This window comes from Calypte anna, chromosome Z (assembly GCF_003957555.1).
Source record: "Calypte anna isolate BGI_N300 chromosome Z, bCalAnn1_v1.p, whole genome shotgun sequence".
NCBI classification, from domain to species: domain Eukaryota; kingdom Metazoa; phylum Chordata; class Aves; order Apodiformes; family Trochilidae; genus Calypte; species Calypte anna.
The window spans coordinates 328,114-347,650 of NC_044274.1; the positions used below are offsets into that span (position 1 = coordinate 328,114).

At 40.0% G+C, this 19,537-nt stretch overlaps 1 protein-coding gene across 6 annotated transcripts in view; it reads right to left on the reverse strand.

Annotated features, from left to right (window-relative positions):
• NEDD4L (NEDD4 like E3 ubiquitin protein ligase) overlaps positions 1–19,537 on the reverse strand; it is a 119,874-nt gene that overhangs the window by 57,131 nt on the left and 43,206 nt on the right. For 2 of the 6 annotated variants that reach the window (XM_030468065.1, XM_030468064.1), the window contains exons 3-5: positions 13,439–13,520; positions 9,311–9,349; positions 6,992–7,045 (exon numbers count right to left, since the gene is read on the reverse strand). In XM_030468065.1, the coding sequence (XP_030323925.1) occupies positions 6,992–7,045; positions 9,311–9,349; positions 13,439–13,520 (175 nt within the window). Of the gene's footprint in view, positions 1–2,423; positions 4,512–6,991; positions 7,046–9,310; positions 9,350–13,438; positions 13,521–19,537 lie in introns of those variants that run through there. The other 4 variants (XM_030468063.1, XM_030468061.1, XM_030468060.1 and 1 more) reach the window with 3 other exon arrangements.

Genomic DNA, 19,537 nt, shown 5'->3' on the forward strand with positions numbered 1-19,537 from the left:
ATTTTATGTCGACTTGTAATGAAATACATCCTGCTTGCCCCAAAACACTTCTGCCTAAAACAGAAGATATTTGAAAGGTCATAAACACTTGGTAGCAGCAGGACTGCAGACGCCCGCTTGAATGTTTTCACTCAAGATAAATAAGGCTGTAGCAGCTGCTGCTTACAGCCCCAGGCCCATGCCCTAGATCAATCAAATACACACAAACTTCTGTAACTAGAAGAGTCCAGAACTGACTTTTTTTTGTTACACTAAAAACTATAAAACATGGCAACTTTCCCCTTCAGTTTAAGGGAACAAATATTGGAGGCACACCCTTACTTAGCATCATAGGTTCTCCAAACAAACTTCTGTGGAATAGATTAAAAGTGACACCTTACTAAAGAATGCTTTATATGCAGACAAAATAAAGCAAAACTTTCACCAAAATGCTTTCATTCCCCCACATTTCCTATGGCATCTTGCCTAGCCAGTCACCTCTGCCCACAATATTTCTGGGCTTACTACAAATATGAGAAATCACCACAAAGAAGTTTTGTTTCAATTAATTCTTTATTTTTGAAACTTTTTGCACTAAAGCATGCAAGCACCATTTGGACTTGTGCCTCTGTGTCTGCCATGCTTCATGGATGACTAAATTGATTTCACATGGCAACTAAAACTAAGCACGTAGGAACAAATTTCATAATTCTCCTCTGGAAACATTGAAGTATGTCTTTGGTATGTAAGTCATTACTACAGTGAAGATCAAAGGAGAGACTTTGGGGGTAGATCCTTTAGGAAAATCAGAAGTATTATAGAGACACTGAGGCACATCTCTGCACATCACACAGACCTGCAAACCTCTGATGCTATTGTGCTGGGTTTGATATACTACAGCCACTTACAGAATTGGCTCTCCACAAACAGCTATTATTGGAAAAGAACATGGGATAACAAATAGGAAGGGAGAAAAAAACCTTTTCTCCCCATTTCATTCTTAGAATGAGAACTAGGCTCATTTTAGTATGAGGACACTTAACATACTGTGCTGCATACATGAAAAAGTCAAATGAAGACAAGAATCAGACAAGTTCCTGCGTTCCAAATCTTCCTGCTGAAAAGCTCTCATGCTGGCAGGAAAGACACTATACACTACTTAACAGCACTGACAGCTTAGCCAGACCAAAATGAAACCTGTGCTGGCCAGGAATTTTTAACATTTATTTTAGTTCAGGGTTGTTGGGGTTTTTTTAGAAAAAACCCAAGCTTAGGCATACTTTACTTCCAACCCAAATTATTCTATGATTTTCTATTTACAATGCCTACTGAAGAGCTAAGAAGAAAGTTATTTCAGTATAAGTTGGAGACTACCAGCTTTTCCACAGGAAAGCTGCAGAGTCATCACCCGGCCTCACTGCAGTGAGCAGCTGTCTTTCTGTGCCACATTTCACTGAGGGAAAGCACAGAACAAGAACACACAAGCAAGGAAGACCAAAATCTCTGCTAGTGAATCTGTTTTCACAGCTGGAGACAGAGGGCTTACTATTCTATATACAGCATCACTGAGCTTAGGAACTTAAGCGGGCAGTCTTAAGTTGCACACTAAAGCAATTTAAGCAAATGACTAATCTAAACCCTTTAAGTTTCAGACCTGCTTTGGTCTTTTAAAAAGCAGCTTAGAAACAAACTATCAATCCTCCCCCATTATAACAAAGGCAAACCAGAAAATTAATTTTGTCATCTTAAAGCAGAATCAAGGCAAATACAAACAAGACAGTTTACTGAGCTGTGCCAAGCCACTTGTGCAGTTGTTTGATCAAGGACTCTTGGCACACAAAAACAGGACACGTTTTTTATTTCCAGAAGGCAAAAACAAACAAACAAAACCCCCAAACACACAAAAAACCCCCAACCAACTATAAGATTTATTTTTTTAAACTTCTTGGCACCTTAAGTCAATATCAGAATTATTGTACGGTTTCTATAGTCTTAGCTCCTATTGCAGTATAATAGACATTTAAAACTGCGTGGCAGTACACAGGTGTGCATTACACTTAGGTGTCAAACTATCATTTTTTAGAAGCAGGAAGTGTTTAGAAGTTCAGGAAGTATTCTCCATGCAGCAAGGTTCCAGACAACTAAATTAACACGAATGCTTAGTTTGCCATTTCAATGCTCTGATTTTTAAAAATCTTTCCAGCTGATGTAACAGTGAACTAAGAAACATGTGACATTAGGATCTCAAAATATTACACTGGATGTAATCATAACTGAGAGCAAAGTTACGTTAGCTTAGAAATAGAGATGATTCGTGGCTTGCTCCAGAGACACGCAGAACATTCTAGCACTAACAATGGAAGAGCTTCAGTTGCCTGAGCCCAGGAGCCTTTGCACAGCAGCCCTGTGTGTTACTAGCATAGCATACACAGCATCATACTTACTGCGGTGCTGGCTGCTGCAGGACCTTCTTTACCAACAACCTGACTTTGTTCTTCAGGACCACGGGTGACAAGAATCCTGAAGTGCTGCTGCCTTGTGTTTTGATCTGGTCTGATTTTAAACAAGCATCCCTGCCCTTGAGGAATCCGCTCTACCGAGCTGCTTCTAGACCCGCTCCTGCCATTTCCATGGGGTTCTGAATTCAATCCATCACCTGTGGAGCTAATTTCTTCTGCTGGTGGCTGAATAGGGTAAGAAGTACTCCTTTCCAGCCGTATCCGAGGATACCTGACCAATCTGTCCCCTTTTGTTCCAGTAAAACCAAAGTTATATTCGCCTCCTGCACCCATACCACTTGTCTGTGACTGCTGTAACTGAAGAACAAAGAGCTTTTTCCCTGAATTTGCTGACATATCTGGCACATGCTGCAAAGACCAACGCCGTGGTTCAGGGGTGGGAGCATTGTTCTGAGCCTCAGTACCAAAGGGCAGCACAGTAACTTGTGGCACGTCTGCACTTGAAGCCCGATGCTGAATCCTCACACCGCTTATGTTTAGACCTGAAGCTGCTTCACTGGCCTCACCTTCTCGGGCAACTGATGAAGCACCCTCACTTTGGTTACTGGAAGGAATAGTACAAAGTATTCTACGATTACAGCAAACAGTTCCATTAATCTGTTGCCCGAGCTCTTCCGTCAGCCTGGGTGGAGAATCTCCAGGAACCACCTCTGGAGCGCTGGGAGAAGCAGCATGGTCTTCAGCAGGGGGTGCATAATGCTCCCTGAAGTCAGAGACTTTGCAAGGAAGTGTTTTTTCCTCAGGAGACTCCAGGGTGGTGCACTCATCCATGCAGCCATTCACAGCTTTGCGCTGGAGAGAGATCTGCATGGACGAGCTTCTGGTGGGACGCACGTCGATGCTGTTCAGCAGCTGGGGAATAAACATGGATGTGCTCCTTTTCAAGGAGCCCACTTCCTGCAACTCGCCACCACCACCGTAATCTGCTCCGTGTCGGGAGAAAGCGTGAGGACTGCTCCTTCTTGGCAGAGTGTGGAATGCCATGAAAAAGTCATCTTCTCTCTCCCGGTCAAGGATCTCTGATTCGGGGGCTGTGTTGCTTCGCCCAGAGCCAAAATGAAACCGCAGCCGGTGGGCCATGGTTTTACAGAGAGAAGAAAAGGAGAAGGAGAACAGCAACAATTCAGGCACTGCCAGAAGTTAAAAACCAAAGACATAAACTCCACGAAAAAGTGTCCCATCTGCCAAACTGTTAGCACTGCAGCCCTGATAGCGACAGATAGCAGAAATAGCCCAAGTGGCAAGCAGCATTCCAGGCATGATTGGGTAAGAGCAATCAGCGCTCCTACACACTGTGACATAGGGTAGGATGGTGGGAGTCACGTGGCCTGGTTCCCCTTCTCCAATGTAAGCTGCTGGGGGGTTTGTTTTTTCTTTTTTTTTTTTGGTTAATGCCAGCAAGAGCTTGAAACAGCACCTTCACAGCTGCTCCTTTTCCATCAGAGAGGAGCGGCCCCAGCGGGAGAGCTCTCACAGCTGACTGAGGCACCGAGGCACACTCGGCACTGCTATAAATCTACACCACATCATACTCACAAGGCACATTCGTATAAAGTGCACACACAAAATTTAACAACAACAAATCCACTCTGATTTAGTGTTAAAAGTTTAAGTCGACTCCACACGCAAATTAGAAAAATCATTTCAAGGTTAACATTTTGGTATGTGTTAAAGCATTAGACTATCATGGCAGAACACGAATAAATATAGCACGGTTATGCTTTCAATTTTAACTGTGCTCATAACACGTTAGGCAACAAACTTCTCGCCTCTAAAAAGCCCCAACTTTTATAGTGTTCCCGTGAGCGCAACGTAACCTACACTACCCTGCACAGTCCCTTTTATCATTAAAAATCCCACCAAACAAAGCAATCATACACATGGCAAAGATATCTCACACAATAAAAGCAGCAGAAATGCACAAGATGGCAGGAGACAAAGCTTCTTTTTCAGTTTTACCAGGCAGGAAAGTCGAGTGAGAACCGGAGACGGGTGTTGCATGTCGTTTTGTACCGATTTGCCTTCAACACCGTACAGAAACTCTGCCCATTGCTGGCCAGGCTCCAGCCAGAAAGTTAGCAATATTACCACGAGTACAACTGCCAGCACGGACTGCAGCTACGCTCCCCGAGAGCCAAAAGACCTCAGCAGAAGAACAGACAGAACGTAAAACAAGCTCCCTAAATCACCTCTATCACAACACAAAAACTCCGTGGTCTGAGGACACTCACATGGTGAGTGTGCTCACAACAGCACACACCAGAAAAGAAACTGTTTAGCAAGGATTGTAGCTTCATTTCAGACAGGGACCTTTATTCTCTAAGAGAACTTGAAAGGCTAAGTTTTGTCAACTGCTCTTAAAAATTCTAGGTGGAGAATCAACACTCCATCTAGACATTTAAACCCCTGCTTGCAAGCAGCTTTTTTTTAAAAGACAGAAAATGACCAATCACAAGAGAAATGGAAGCTTAAAACATGGAGCTGCCAACAGACAGCACAATCCCCTATTGTTTTTAGTGAACTATGAGCCAACAAGAAGAAAAACATGAATAGCTCCTACACAGCAACAGTACTGTAGATTGCCTCGTGGAAGCACAGGTGCTGGTGTTAGTTTATCTTATTTCTCAGATAAAGTGTATTATTGAAAGGACACAGTCTCTCTGTGCACTAAAAATGAAGTCTGCATCATATATTCTCTGTTTTGATTGGAGGATACAATGTAAAGGATGTACAAAGACAGAAAGTGCTTTTATAATATGAGAATGTGAAGAAGAAAAAGTTCTTGCAATAAACCCCATGCAAACAAACATTGACAGTAACTATTCCAGGGTAAAGTCAAAATAATCAGTTCAGTGCCCCCTCATTCTGTGAATGTAACCTGATGGCAATCTGCAGCTCTCAAACCCCCTGCATGCTTGCTTTGTCAACAGCTCAGTACTTTCTGGAAGGAAAGCAAGGGGCTCCTAATCAGAGGTTGCTGCCTTTGCAAGCAGGTTATGAGCCCATGGGGAGATAACCTACAGAAGTAGGATTCCAGGAAGAACAGAAAATGGCTCAGCCACAAAGTCCTACTTAATCTGCCACTATAAGGCCCGTGCTGCATATAGAAACATGAAATCTCCAACAATACAACTGCAATGAGAATGCCAAAACTGTCATTTCTCACTCTCACTGTGCACAGGATTTGTCTCCCAAACTACCACCTGATCCAGTCACCCACAGACATCCCTGTGCATGACATCCCCTGCTGCAGGACAAAGAAGCCTTTCCACAACTTCTGCTCTGTCCTCTCCCAGCAGCAATGCCTCCCTCCAGCCCCCAGGGCACAGGCAGGGCTGTCCCCATGGCCACCCATGCACACTGCTTTGCAGTCACCAGCACAGGATTTCTGCCTCAGAAATCTGAGCAGTGATCTCCTTTCAGATCAGAAGGCATGGGACAGTTTTAATAAAGCAAGTGGTCATTATCCTCACTGTATGTCAATAAATACTCTCACAGTCAGCCCACTCTAGAGACACACTACCACAAATTTACCAATTCCCTTCCTCCTAAAGGAGAAAATCATCAGTTGGCTGCCAAGTCCTTTTTTTCCTTTCAGACAAGTACAGACTGTCTGGTTTTCTTTGCTGTATGTTTAGCAAGAAGACAGAGGAAAAGAATGTATTTTTCAAAGACAGATGTTTCCACTGGAGTTTTTTTTTCAATAAAGGATCTTCCCAACCCTGATCCCCACCTTCACAAAGCAAACAAGTTTGGCAGAAACTATGTGCACCCAACCAAGCAAACGTTAGTACCTGATCTCATGAACAATAAGTGGTGCTACAATTGTCAAAAGACAAAGAAAAAGCCATTCACCCAGCATGCCATTGCACTGGCATATTTAACCTACTAAGTGTCAGTCCATTGATAGATAAGGTGAAAACCTTATCTACATCATGACAAAACCAAGAAGCAGTAGGATGTTGGAATACATCTCTAGAAGAATTATTCCATCAGACAAATTAAGTTCAAGACTAAAACCACTAACAACAAGTTGGGCATTATGATGCAGAGACATGAAAACATGAGAACATTATTTTGCCATTACCTTAAGCCTTCATATACTCACATCTTGAGTACAAGGTGAAGCACTGCCAACCATATCCCAAAGAAAGGATGTAGTATTAAAGGTATAGGAAAAACACTAAAATGATCAGAAGGTGAAGTACCTGCTTTGCAAGTGACAACAAAGGTTGGGACATTGTGGATTTGCACTGATGAGGTTTTTCTCTGTCTGAACTAAGCAGAACCACTTTGCTCAATTCCAGCAAACTACTACTTTTGTGTTTAATACTTCACTGGTCCCCAAATCAGGTTGTTTTTGTGCTTCTATCTACATTTTTTAGCACGCTTATTTAGGCAACAGACAGAAAACCACCTTTAAGATGTGTTAATTTTCATTAGCTGTGTTACATGGCAGCCTTTTATTTAACACAATCAGGAAAAGCACTCACCAATCTGTTTTCATCAAACACTTCAAACAGCAGGCGATGATTGGTTGGGTTTACCTGTGAGAAAATTCAAATAATGTCACTTTAAGTTCATTAGCTTGATGATAACAATGTATGGGTACTAGTTCATACAGTGATTAAACCAAGGCAACAGAACAGGACTAACAGGTATTATGTAAATCTTTAGTTTTACTAAACTGGAACACTTTGTTTCTAAACACTACTGCACCTAGAAATAGTCTAGTACCTGACATTAAGGGCTCTGTTTACTGTGCTCAGTGCAGGATTTTGATTAACAGACATGCCTGTGGCAAACCCAACAGGAGTCTCTTCAACACTTGAAAACAGCAAATCTGCCTCCAAAAAATGATTCAGATTGAAGTAAATTTAAGCAGAAAGACATCAACAATTAAAAGGAAAAATAAAAAACAAAAAAAAACCAACCAAAAAACAACTAACTATGGCAGGAATATAAACCAGACATTATTAAAAAAGGAAAAAGTTCTATAGTATTCAATCAACTTGATATGTTTTTTCAGTCACAATGCCCAACCTGTTTAATTAAGATTATTTAGAAACAGTATTCCACTATGAAGATTGATAGTTCAATGGACTTCCCAGTTTTGGGAAAACCAGAAAACTGTGACACACAGAAAAAGGCACACATTATTTTATATATTCACATTATTGTTTAGGATTTTCAGGACATTTTAACAGAGCTGCTACGATCTGTTATCTGCAGTTCAGGCAACGTGAACTGAGGCAGTTTTGTGTATTGCCTTTTCCTAGGAAAAGTCAATCATTAAGAAGCTTACCTTGAATAACACTGATTAAAATTATAAGCAAAAATATACATAGCAAGCCTGCTTAACCCTGACCAAATATACTGCACTTTAAAGCATGTGACTTTGTTCCTTACAGTCTGCCTTACAACTCAGCATGGTTATGAGAGCAGTGCTCAAGGAGCTGTGCTTCTGGAGGTGGGGTTATCCATTTCCAAACCATGTCTGCAGTCCAGATCCAATTTGGGAAAGAGCTTGAAATATCTTCAAATAGATAAACAGTCTAAAATGTTTTCCCTTCTCTGTGAAAGGGCCATGCTGGTAATCTCTTCACAATAAAATACTCTCTTCTTACTAGAAAAACTGAATTATTAAAATTCCTCTGCATGTTTACAGGCAGGTAGTTTAAGGTGTCCCAGGGTACAGCCCAGGTGCAATCAGCAGAAATTACGGTGATGAAAAGAGAAAACCTTAGGCCCAGTCACTACCTGGTGCCAAGGCAGTCCCTATGGGCTCTGTGTAACTGTAAACCCCTATTTTTCTCTGAATACGTTATTAAAATCAATGTATTTCATTAAAGATGATTTTATATATGCACATTGCCCAGGAGAAAAACCTAGAAAAGCTCTTTGGGACATTTTTAACAACAAAGATTCCACCAAAGGCTCCAAAGTTGGTGTACTAACAGTGATACTGGTGGGAACTCTGTCAGGCTCCTGTGAGCAAGGCAGGCAGTTGCTCAGGCTCTAGGAACAGCATTCAACACAACACCCATTTTCACATCTACAATGACATCTTTTCTTATGCAGCTGTCTAAGATTAAATTTTAAAAGCCACTGAAATTCTACCTAGCCTTCCTTTGTGGAAGCTACAGCTGCATTAAAATTAAGTCATTCTTCCTTGCAAAAATATTTGCAGCCACTGAATAACAAATTTGTTACTGCCCTTCTTATTTATGCTATATCTGGATGGATAATCACCATTTCAGCCCCTTCACATGTTTAAAATTTTTTTTCTGATAAAAATCACCCAGTTGTAGCTATAGCTTGGGTTTCATTTAAGATGTAATAAGATTAAAATTAACTACAAAATGAAGTATATTTTGACCTCTTTCTGACCAGTAACATAAAGGCCAAGAGAAATTACTTTTTCTATCTTCCTTCTCTACATTTGTATTTAATTATTTTTTGCCGTGGTGGCTTTAATTTCATACAGATCTTGCAAATCACTTATTATTTGCCACTGCATTAACACTTTAAAATCATAGCAAACATGCTCTGCTAAAAATGTATTTTCAAGTAAAGAGTTTTTTATTTGTCAGACAAATCAAAACTTCCTCTAAATAAAATCTAAAGCTGTGAAACTGTCTTCCTAGATTAACTTTATGCCAATTTCTGATGATCATTGCATCACTACAGAAACAGAAGAGCAATTACATGAGGACAAGCATTTTTTAAATGAAAAACAAGTAAGGTTCTTCCCAACCTTATCAAGCATCCAGTGACTGTATAGTAACGATTCCAAGTAAAGCAAAACTTACTCTAAAATAAAATTCTTCATTCCATTTTGGATTCAGTGTCTGTAAAAGAAAAACATATTTACATCCTTAAATTTCTTTAGATTTGCCATCCAGCTACCAGAATGTGCATGCAAGTGACAATTTTCTAGAAAAAAAAGAAAACCAGCATGTCAAAAAATTGGGAAAAATATTTGCATTGAATTAATTAGAAGTTCTCTACTGAGTAAACTAATCGTGGGAGGATACTTGAGTCAGATAATCCTAAAATAGATTTAGTATAAATAGGATTCTAAGTGTAAAAGACAAATCACTGAAAACCTATAGAAATTAAACCTGAAGACATTTTACTCTCTAGATTTATTTAAACTCAAAGGAAAAAAAAAAACCTCAAACCATTTTTTAAGCAAAAGGTCAACTCTTGGGCTAATGAAGGACAGAATTAGACTATAAATTAAACAGAAAAAAAAACCCCAACAAAAGGAAGAAGTATGATGCTCTTCCTAATCTACCCAAGCCTGTGGAAGATTTTAACTTTAATAACCTGAATAGAAAGTAGAGAATAAAATATGCACGCAGATTGCAGTTTGAAGGAAGCTCAAGCATGAAATAATAAACTGATTTAAAAACATATATTTGAGCTACAAAATTAATAATTCTGGCAATTCAAATTAGGATAAGCTTAAAACAAGTATGGTACAGCAAATGGTTTTGTTTTCACACTAAGTCATTCTCTCACACAGCAGAGACTGACCAGAAGAGCTGACAATAAAAGCTGGCTCTCCACCCACCAAAGTAGTTATAGCAATCACTTTTCTAATAAACAATCTTATGGCAGAGCAGGAAAATATTTCATATTTTCAATAAGTATTTTCTTGAAGGAAAAGAGCATTGCAAAGGGCAGATGAATACAATTTGTATAGGTGAAGGGCAGGGACAGGGGCTGGGGCAGACAAACTTTCAGCTTTATTTGCCTTAAGGAGCACAAATGTCTGCAGAAAAAAAAGTACTAAGAAAAAAAGGTTACTTTTTGAAAACTTGTATTCATTAAATGCAGCTGTCATTGGCAAGAGAGTTTCCATGTAATTTTACAAATGAAGCATGGTCATGTACCAAATTTGAGGGCACTATTGTCCATCAATGAGGCATTACTTTTGAAAGCTGCTTAACCACAAATACAAATTTCAGGAAATACTTGATGTATTAGGCAGCAGAATTTCTGGTAGATGCTCTGGTAACTAGCAGAAACTTCTTCCACCTTTACAAGTCAAACAAATAGCAGGTCACGTCAAAAAAGTAAAACCACTAAAATCCTATCAAAGGAGAAAAACACTTGCAAAGAACAAAGACTCCAGAAATAAATGAATAACTTTATAAAAGATAATAGCAGGGAAATGACAGCAAAAAGAGCTACATCCTAAAAAGGGCAAGCACTGTACAGATAAAGAGCTGCCAAGAGTCAAGCTGAGCTACATCTTCCACAGGATATTAGAACAAACACAAAGCAGGTTTTCCAACTAGATAAATAAAATGAGCACATGGAAAGAAATGATGCTACTAAGCAATGAAGCTCAGTGGGGAGACTCAGCCTGTGGAGACATGGGAAATCATGTTTAATGCTCCATGTGGGACAGGCAGAACAACAGAGAAGGATGGATGGGCAGACAGAAAGGTGCTGTCACAACTCTGATGTGCAAGTGAAGTCTTCAGAGGTCAGCAGAGTCAAACTGGGGACAAAAACACCTTCACACAGACTTCAAAGCATTGAAATGACATCAGAAACCTAGCAGCAGGAATTAAAAAAACCAATACTGAGCATTCTGCAAGACTGTAAGATGGCAAGAGCAAAGACAACTTCTTCCACTGCAGAAAGCAGAGAGTGCTCCTTGCAGGCTGCTCAGAGCACAACTGCAAAAGGAAACACAAGGGAATACTCAAATTTTACAGCTGGAATTACTAACTGCATGGAGGGAAGTAAATCAGAACAAAGTCTCCAATTCAAAATAGCCAGATCACACCCGATGAACCTGAAGATTTTCTGGCAACTATTTTTTCAGAGTAAGGAAACAATGGGTATTCCATGGCTTTGGCTGTTACTGAGCTCTACATAACAGCAAGGTCTCCAGCAGGACACCTATCAGCAGCTGTGCAGCTAATGTAAAAGGAGGATCAGAAGGGAAACTCCAGCCCCTCCTGCCTCCTTGAAGGCACTCCTGTGAGCCAGCAGCACACAGCTACCCACCGAGCTGAGGCAGACAAAAATGAGCAGAAAACCAAGAAACTAGAGAAGGGTCAGATGCCCTCATATTGAAAGAAAAGCTACAGAGCTGAAGGAGGTAACTGACAGTGTTTTTCAGAATCATTTCCTGGCCTTTCATAAATGTTTTTGTTAACGATTTTAACTAAAAATCAAGCTATCCTAAGAATGTTTGCTATTTATAAAAATCAGAGACTGCAAGTTGCACAGGAAGAATACTGCTTTGGGGGAAGAAGTCTTGAGACAAAATTAAGCAGTTCAAACCAGAGATGACTAACTGGAACTTCCCAACAGATGAGTTAATATCACTACTATGGACCTGGCTGAGAAAGTCCAGGCTTCCAGTGACAGTTACAAGAAACACTGAAAAAAAGCAGATGCAGGAATACATCATTGTCATCGTCTCATCCTTGGTCCTGTCTACAGTTGGGTTGTTGTGCAAACATTGTCCTTTTGCTCTTCCTTCTAGGGCAACAAAGATCCCTAAAGTTCCCTCTTCCTTGATACAATAAGTGCAACACTTTCACATCTTCCACATTTGTTTGTTTTGGTTTTTGGTTGTTTATTGATGGTGGTCTCCTGCGAAGCTTTCTTATTCTCCTTTCCTATGATTCCAAAGCTGGTAAGATCAGCAAGTTTATCTCTGTTACAAGCTTATCTCTGATGTAATGCTCTCACTTCAACCTCTCCTGACTTTTTGCACCGTAGCCATTTCAAATGTGTAGGTTATGAACACGTCACATCTTTAGTAACCATGCTCTCACACCAGCAGCACCCGTGCAAAAAGGGCAATGTTGTTTTAAGAAGAATTTGAAAAACAATTTTAAGAATTCAATTAATTAAAGAAAGAAGCAGAAAGCATCCGTGCCACACTGCCTATCTCCACTTCCCCATTTCATGGAACAGCTACAAAGGATTTCTCTCAAAATCCATAGGATCCTTGCACCCTCAGGGCCTGGCTCACACTCTCCCTGCTGCCCAGACTGCCCTGAGCTTTAGTCACAGAAACACAGCAGGCAGAGGTTGTCAGGGCCCTCTGGAGATCATCTGCACCATCTCATGCACCTCAGGCAGTTGACAGCAGAAGCTCACTGCAGCTCATGTCGGTTTTCTCATGACACCTAATGTTCTGATTTTAGAACAGCACCGTTCTATTTTGTGTTTTAGTAACAAAATTTTCCTCACTATTGTGTTCTGCAACGTCAGTTTAATCATTGATTATAAAAAGCTTCATAAAAATGAAAACTCATGATATTTTATGTATTTTCACAGGGGTTAGGACTTTTTTCCTAGCTGCCATCACTACCAGTAAGTTCAGAAACAAAAAGAAAATATAAAAAATTCTTAGGGCCTTGATAATGACCAATAACTTGTTGGAATTTTTGTGTGGAAAGAAGTTAGGAAACAACAACACCACCAAATAATCTAGGTTTTAATTAAAAATTTTAACATTTTCAGTGCAATTCCAGGCTCTTATTATAGCTTATCTTCTATCATTCAGCTGTTTTCAATACCCACCTTAGGAAAATATTTTGAAAATGGAAGTTTTGAAAAGGATCATTAGAGAATGATAATTTTTACCTGAAGTCAAAGAAATTATAATTAAAATATGACTTTGATAAAAGAAACAGTGAATGATAGAATGAGATTTGACGACCCAAGGTTTAAAGAACAACATGCAACATTTTGGAGGTTTTTTCTCTTGCTTTTCTGTTAACAGATCATGCACACTGCAGATACATGTGCTTGTTTTCTTATTCTTGTTTGAAAAAATACATTATTCTGTTGCTATGCATGTATGCAACAATTTAAGTGTTGTATAAAGTTACAGAACTATCTTCCAGTATTGCTAATATTTCCAAAATAATGGCATAAACAAAAGAGTAAATACATACCTTTTTAATAGTTTTTGTCTGCACAAGAGCAAGTTCTCTGTTCTCATCTGCTACATACAAGGAAAGTTTCACATAGGGGTCACTGCAAGAGAAGAGGTCATATTTAATGGGAATATAATTTTACAGTCAAATATAATTTCATTATAAATTTGTCATTCAGATAGATAACAATTGCAGTTCTAAACACTTAAAGTGAAAGAGTTTTTAGTGAACCCTGGTATTTGCAGTGAGCTACTAAAACATGTAAAATATGTGTCTGAATATGCTCAATTAAATATTGACCATAATACTAAAGTTAATTTATCTTACAGCTTTGCTATGGACAAGAACCACTTGCTTGCAGACTTCTGCTCATGAGCATGCATGTGGAATCCATTTAAAAAAAAGAGTCAGGGAAAAATCTGAGCCTTCCTTGTGCCGTGGAAGGACACGGCATCTGTTGGGGTGTTAAAGGACTCCACAAGATCTGAAGGAGGGCACCCTGCATGCTACAGCAACCTCAGGCATGCTAGTGTGGTTTCCACAGTACTGTGGAACACTCCACATTCATGTATAACCTTTCCCTTATGGAATAAACTAGTATGGCCACAAAAGTGATCCAAGAGGGTGCTGAGCCCCTGTCCCAGGGTGCCCAGAGAAGCTGTGGCTGCCCCATCCCTGGCAGTGTTGAAGGCCATGTTGGATGGGGCTTGGAACAACCTGGGCTGGTGGGAGGTGTCCCAGCCAGGGGGACAACTGGAGGTCCTTTCCAACCCCAATTTTTCTCTATTAGGATAAAGCACCATGGTAATCACACAGAGTCATGGCAAGGGCTAAAATCAGACATAATTCCAAAATCATGAAGCTGGGTATCTTCTATGTATAATCACACATGTATCTTTATATATAAAACACACTGTGCCATACATATTAGTTCTTAGTTTAAGAAATATTAGAGAAGCCAAAAACTCAGGGAAGCATTTCAGTCAGTCCTCTTGAGCTACATCTTTGGTGGGAGAAACCTGTGGTTTTACATTAGTCAGTTCAAAGGAAGGGCTCAGTGAAAACAAGACAACTGTTATGGTTTAAAGGCTTCAGTACCACAGTACTACTGGGGACAGGGCTCCATCCCATCTAATTTCAGTGAAGTTAGCTGTCCAAATTATATCAGAATAAAGCAATAGATTTTTTTTCTAAACTAGATCATCTTAAAGAAAAAGAAATGGGATGACTCAAGTGTCTTTCTACTGCACTATCTAGCCCCCCAGAGTTCAGCAACATGTATTAGTTTCAGGGTTGTGACTCAGCTAATAAACCCACTAAAACAGCAAATGCCAACAAGAAGCAAGCAGACGCTCCAAGCTGTCTGCAGAAATCAACTCTGCCCAGCAAGGCTGATGTCGAATTCACAAAACCCAGAGCTGACACTTCAGCCAGATGCCAATGTCCTCTGAGACCCACAGCATCACCAAACCAGGGTACTTGGGCAATGCAACGACTGCATTTCCTTTCTCACAGCTCTGGGTAACAGAAGCAATCTATTTCTGATTATTATCCAAGGCAAACTTGGTAACAGGAATCAAGGTGAGGTAATTATTTACTGCAGCTTTGTCTAGCCATGCTGCTTTTCAAAATACTGCTAAAATTACATGTTTACACTTCCACAAGGATTTCACTTCCCTCCCATAAAACACCTGACTGATTCTTACAAGACAACTTCTCAACAAAACTTTCAAAAACTACAAAATTGTGTTTGTACAACAAAATACCCAATAGCTGCAATGAGCTGATGTTGACAGAGTGCATTTTGACTGAAGAGAAGGAGCCATGAAAGAGCTGTCATTGTAGAGGCATTACTGGACAGTAAGTAATCACTTTTTCAATGCTAAGAATATACTCTGACACTTTAAACTTTACACCCTGGTGCCATGCCATCTTTGAACTTCTGGTGTTGATCCCAAATGAAGGCTCAACCTCTTGAAATCTAGCATTACCTGCAAAATTTCCTCAGGAAATTCAAAACTCATCTCTGGGCAGGAGATCAAGGATATTTAAACATCTCCATAATGAGAACATACACGGCACTAGGAGCCTTCTGACAACAAGAATTCTGTGCATGTTCCAAGGCCTGGAATGGCAAACACCACACCTGTTTTAGAAAAGTTATTGCTATTAAACTCTAAGCAAAGCATTCAACTGCTCTGGTAATGAAAACAGAATATATGGATCCACTGCAAGAACACCTGCTCTCAGATGTTGATTTCACCAAAAACAGAAACACAACCCCAACCCAAGCAAACACAACCCAAACACACAACTCAAACCCAAACACACAAAACCACAATCAAACACAACCCCAAACCAAACAAACACAAACCACTTGGTCAAACCAGAGAGTTGTTTCTAGATTCCTAGAAAGAATAACAGAAACACAAGAAATTAAGACGAAAGGCTCAGAACTTCAGAATGCCTATGAAATACAGTCAGCCTGCCTCTGTTTCTCACAGAGAGACTGCATAATCTACTCAGCCATAAGCTCAGACACTTTACCTAGAAGGAATACAAAAGCACCCAGCAATAGTCAGCTCTGCAGAGAAAGTGCATATTACCAGACAGCACCAGTCAAGCAACTCTCAGAAGGTGGTACCACACTGTCTCCTACATGGCTCTTAATACCTCTGTACAGCCAACCAGGTTTTCAGAAAGGCTGGGAAAAACTAAAGCTACAAAGCAAAAGCTGACAGACCAACTGAGGCTTGAGACCAGATGTAGTTAAAGCACTGAGCAAACTGGTGAAGAACTAAAGGAAAGGGAAAATAATGAAAGAAGCAGATCCACAGTTAAGATTATAGCTACAGTAACAAAATACATAGAAGGTATCCCAGAGAACAGACAAAAAGCACCTAGTTAGTAGAAGAAGCACTGAAGGAGCTTGGCAGTGACTAATTGCACCCTGATGTCCCACCTAAAAGCAAGTACTGTAGATGAACATGGCATCATTGTAAGGTAAAGCTGGTACTGATTTATAGATGACATCATTATCAGTAAAACTGAGGAAAATCCACAGGACAAAACATAGCACCTGATCTTTAAAAAAAAACACTGGAAAAATTATCAGCAAACTGGAATGACATATACATGAAGACAAGAGGAAATACCACATTCCTGTCCAACAACAGGATTTGTAGAAGTATTAAAGAAAGGAAATCCTGATGATCCAGATCACAGAAGACACAATAAGTGAGACGCCTGCTGAGAGTTCTCAGAGAACACAGCAAACCAGCCAGGTTAGAGGGAACTGTTGAGGACAGAGAGCAGACTCAGGTGAGTTTGAAGTTGGACTTGTTAGGTATTTGCATTCTGAAACTGATGGATTAAAGGAGAGGAGGCAGCTGATTAAAATGAAGCAATGTTTTCTTGACTTTTCAAGGAAGACAGATCCATTCTTGAGAAAAGCTTTAAAAAAACCCCATGTGGCACTGCTGGTGCCCACAATTACAAGTGATGCATGAATACTTTCATTGTGCTCTAAAAATAATTTTAAAATAAAGCAATTCATTCCACAGTTCCTTGTCAATGTCAGTCTCTGACTTGAATCATGGCTGATTTGCATCAGGTTTTAAAGCTGAATGCCAGGCAACTTTAAGAGCATGTCACTGGATGAGCAGAATTAAGCTCTTTAGTTCATGTAGATGATGTTGTCTAGCTGACATTTTTGAACTAACAGTTTTGCAGTTTGCTTGGAAAACTCACTATAGAGGTAGCTTTGAGAAAAGTACTGGTTTTGTCTTCGGAAGAGCATAAAAGATTAAGTGAAGAAATGTGGCAAAGTAATAATATAAAAAACTACAAATAGAAAACTTAATCTGTGGGTTTTTTGCACCAATACCACTGTTAAAATGCAATCATTATGAAACCTGCAATGTGACAAATTGACAAAATCATGGTCTTCCAGAAAGCTGCTGACATCTATTAACATAATTAATATCTGAGTGCAAAGTCACACAGGTGGGGTACTAGCAGCAGAAAGTGGATGTTGAAAATGCAAAACAAGTCTGGAGCCTGGGGAGAATACGGGTGGCAGACTCCTTACAGCCAGCCCCAAACCTGATCTTGCACTGGGCAGCTTTCAAACAGAAGGATTATAACAGCAGGGACACCAACAAAGAGAGACGACAGACTGACAGAGTGCCACATAATGCCAGTGAGGTCTCTGGGACCAGGAGGATGCCCCACTGAAGGGATAACCCAAGGGGAACAATAGGAGATAATAAACCTGAATTGAGACAAACAAAGAGTAAGTTCATAATACCCTCGTTATGTGTCAGGGTATTTCCTGATGAAAGAGAAGCTGTTTTTATAATGAAGATTTAGCAGAAGGGACGTGAGGTGTATCGAAGTTCCTTTTATCTGCTGTAGGGCTTTTTCTCTCCTGACAGTGCCGCAGAAATTACACCAAAAAAGCCAGGCTCTTTGCATTCATAATAAAACACAACACCACAATAAAAGGGAGGGGAAAACCCCTCAGGATACTAGGCACTGCTATACTCAGTCTAAAAGGTCATAGTTTTTAATGCTTTAAATTTCTTGTCCTTGACAATGTCATCACCCACTAATACCAGGAGCCAGCAAAACCATTCAGTATGTATTATTAGGCATTCAAAGGACTAAGCAGGTTTTTAAAGTCAGTTTCTGTAAAGAGAAATGAGCCCCATCACTACCATACTGGTGCTGGAGATAAATGGGAGACCATTTCTTGGATGTTTTGTGTTTAGATTCAAACAGATGATGGAAAAGGAAGCCTAAAGGCCACTGCATGTTTCTCTGGATCTGCTCTGCTCAGTATCTCAAAACCTTTTCCATTTAAAACTTTTTAGAGCTAGCAGCCATACACACCATTTGGTACAAGCCCCTAGAGATACAGCTGTGCTACAGCTGCAGAGGTAGATGTGTGAAGGTATCTGGATTAGCTCTGCCCATGGCAGTTTAGCCCTTTGTACAGACAAACTTACTCCAAGAGGACACTCCTCTGTATCTGCTGTCACAGATGTACCTCTACAGCCAATATGCCTTCAAAAAACAGTTTACAAATTCGGATCAGTAAAACATACCATCTTCAAAAATACCCATCTCAGTGAACCTCCATAGAATTACAGGAGCCCCATAAACATCAAGTAATGTGAGGGCTAAACCAGATTACTCTCAGAAAGACATTTCTTGAACTTGAAAGTGTTTTACAGCCTCGTGTAAACAGAGACAACTCTGTGTGTGCATGCACGTGGCAGAGCTTAAGGAGGGATCAATAACTTTGATTCCCTGACAAATTTTCCCATTCCTGCTCCCATCAGAAGAGAGAAGTACAGTGAAAATACACAGAAATTAAACACAGGGAATGCCAGCATCACTTGTTCACTTTTTTTCACTTTAGTATGAGCCTTCTGGGGTTCATCTTCCTGTCTGTACCATGTAAAATCCAGCATGGGTTCTTCTAAAAGAAATGGGATTTCACTCTCACCTTCACACAAGTCTCACGTACCATGACTGAAGCAAAGCCTGAAGTGATCAACCATGCCACAATAAAGAACGTCTGCTTTCAAGGAAAGAAAACCTTACCTCAGCCTTCACTGAGAAGCCAAACTTGCAATCCATTGTCTGAGCATCCTAAAATCTCACTTCTCCATACTAGATCCCAGAGCCATTTTACAGGCCTCACGTTATTTCTATTTCATTTTCCAAAGAAAATCTCACCTCATCTGCTGCTACAAGAAATTTAGCAAGGCTTGATTCAAATTGCTGCTAGAGATAATGACTCACACTACAGGCAGCTGCAAAGAAGTGCCTGTGGGTGAAAAAGGGAGCTACAAATTATGTATCAAACTCCACCTACAGTGTCTCCACCTTCTTAGGTTGTTCCTTTAAAATGATGTGTTACAATAAAGAGTAAGAAGATCAGATTCTGTTTACATTTTTCCTGTACTGAAAAATTCCCAGAACCACAAAGAAATTTTCTAAACATGTTTCAGAAAAAGTTTTCCTTTTGGAAATATTTTCATTTTCCTTGAGGCCAAGTTTTGTGATGGTGAGGCAAAGGAAAATCAATGCTTTAACAGAGAATCTGCA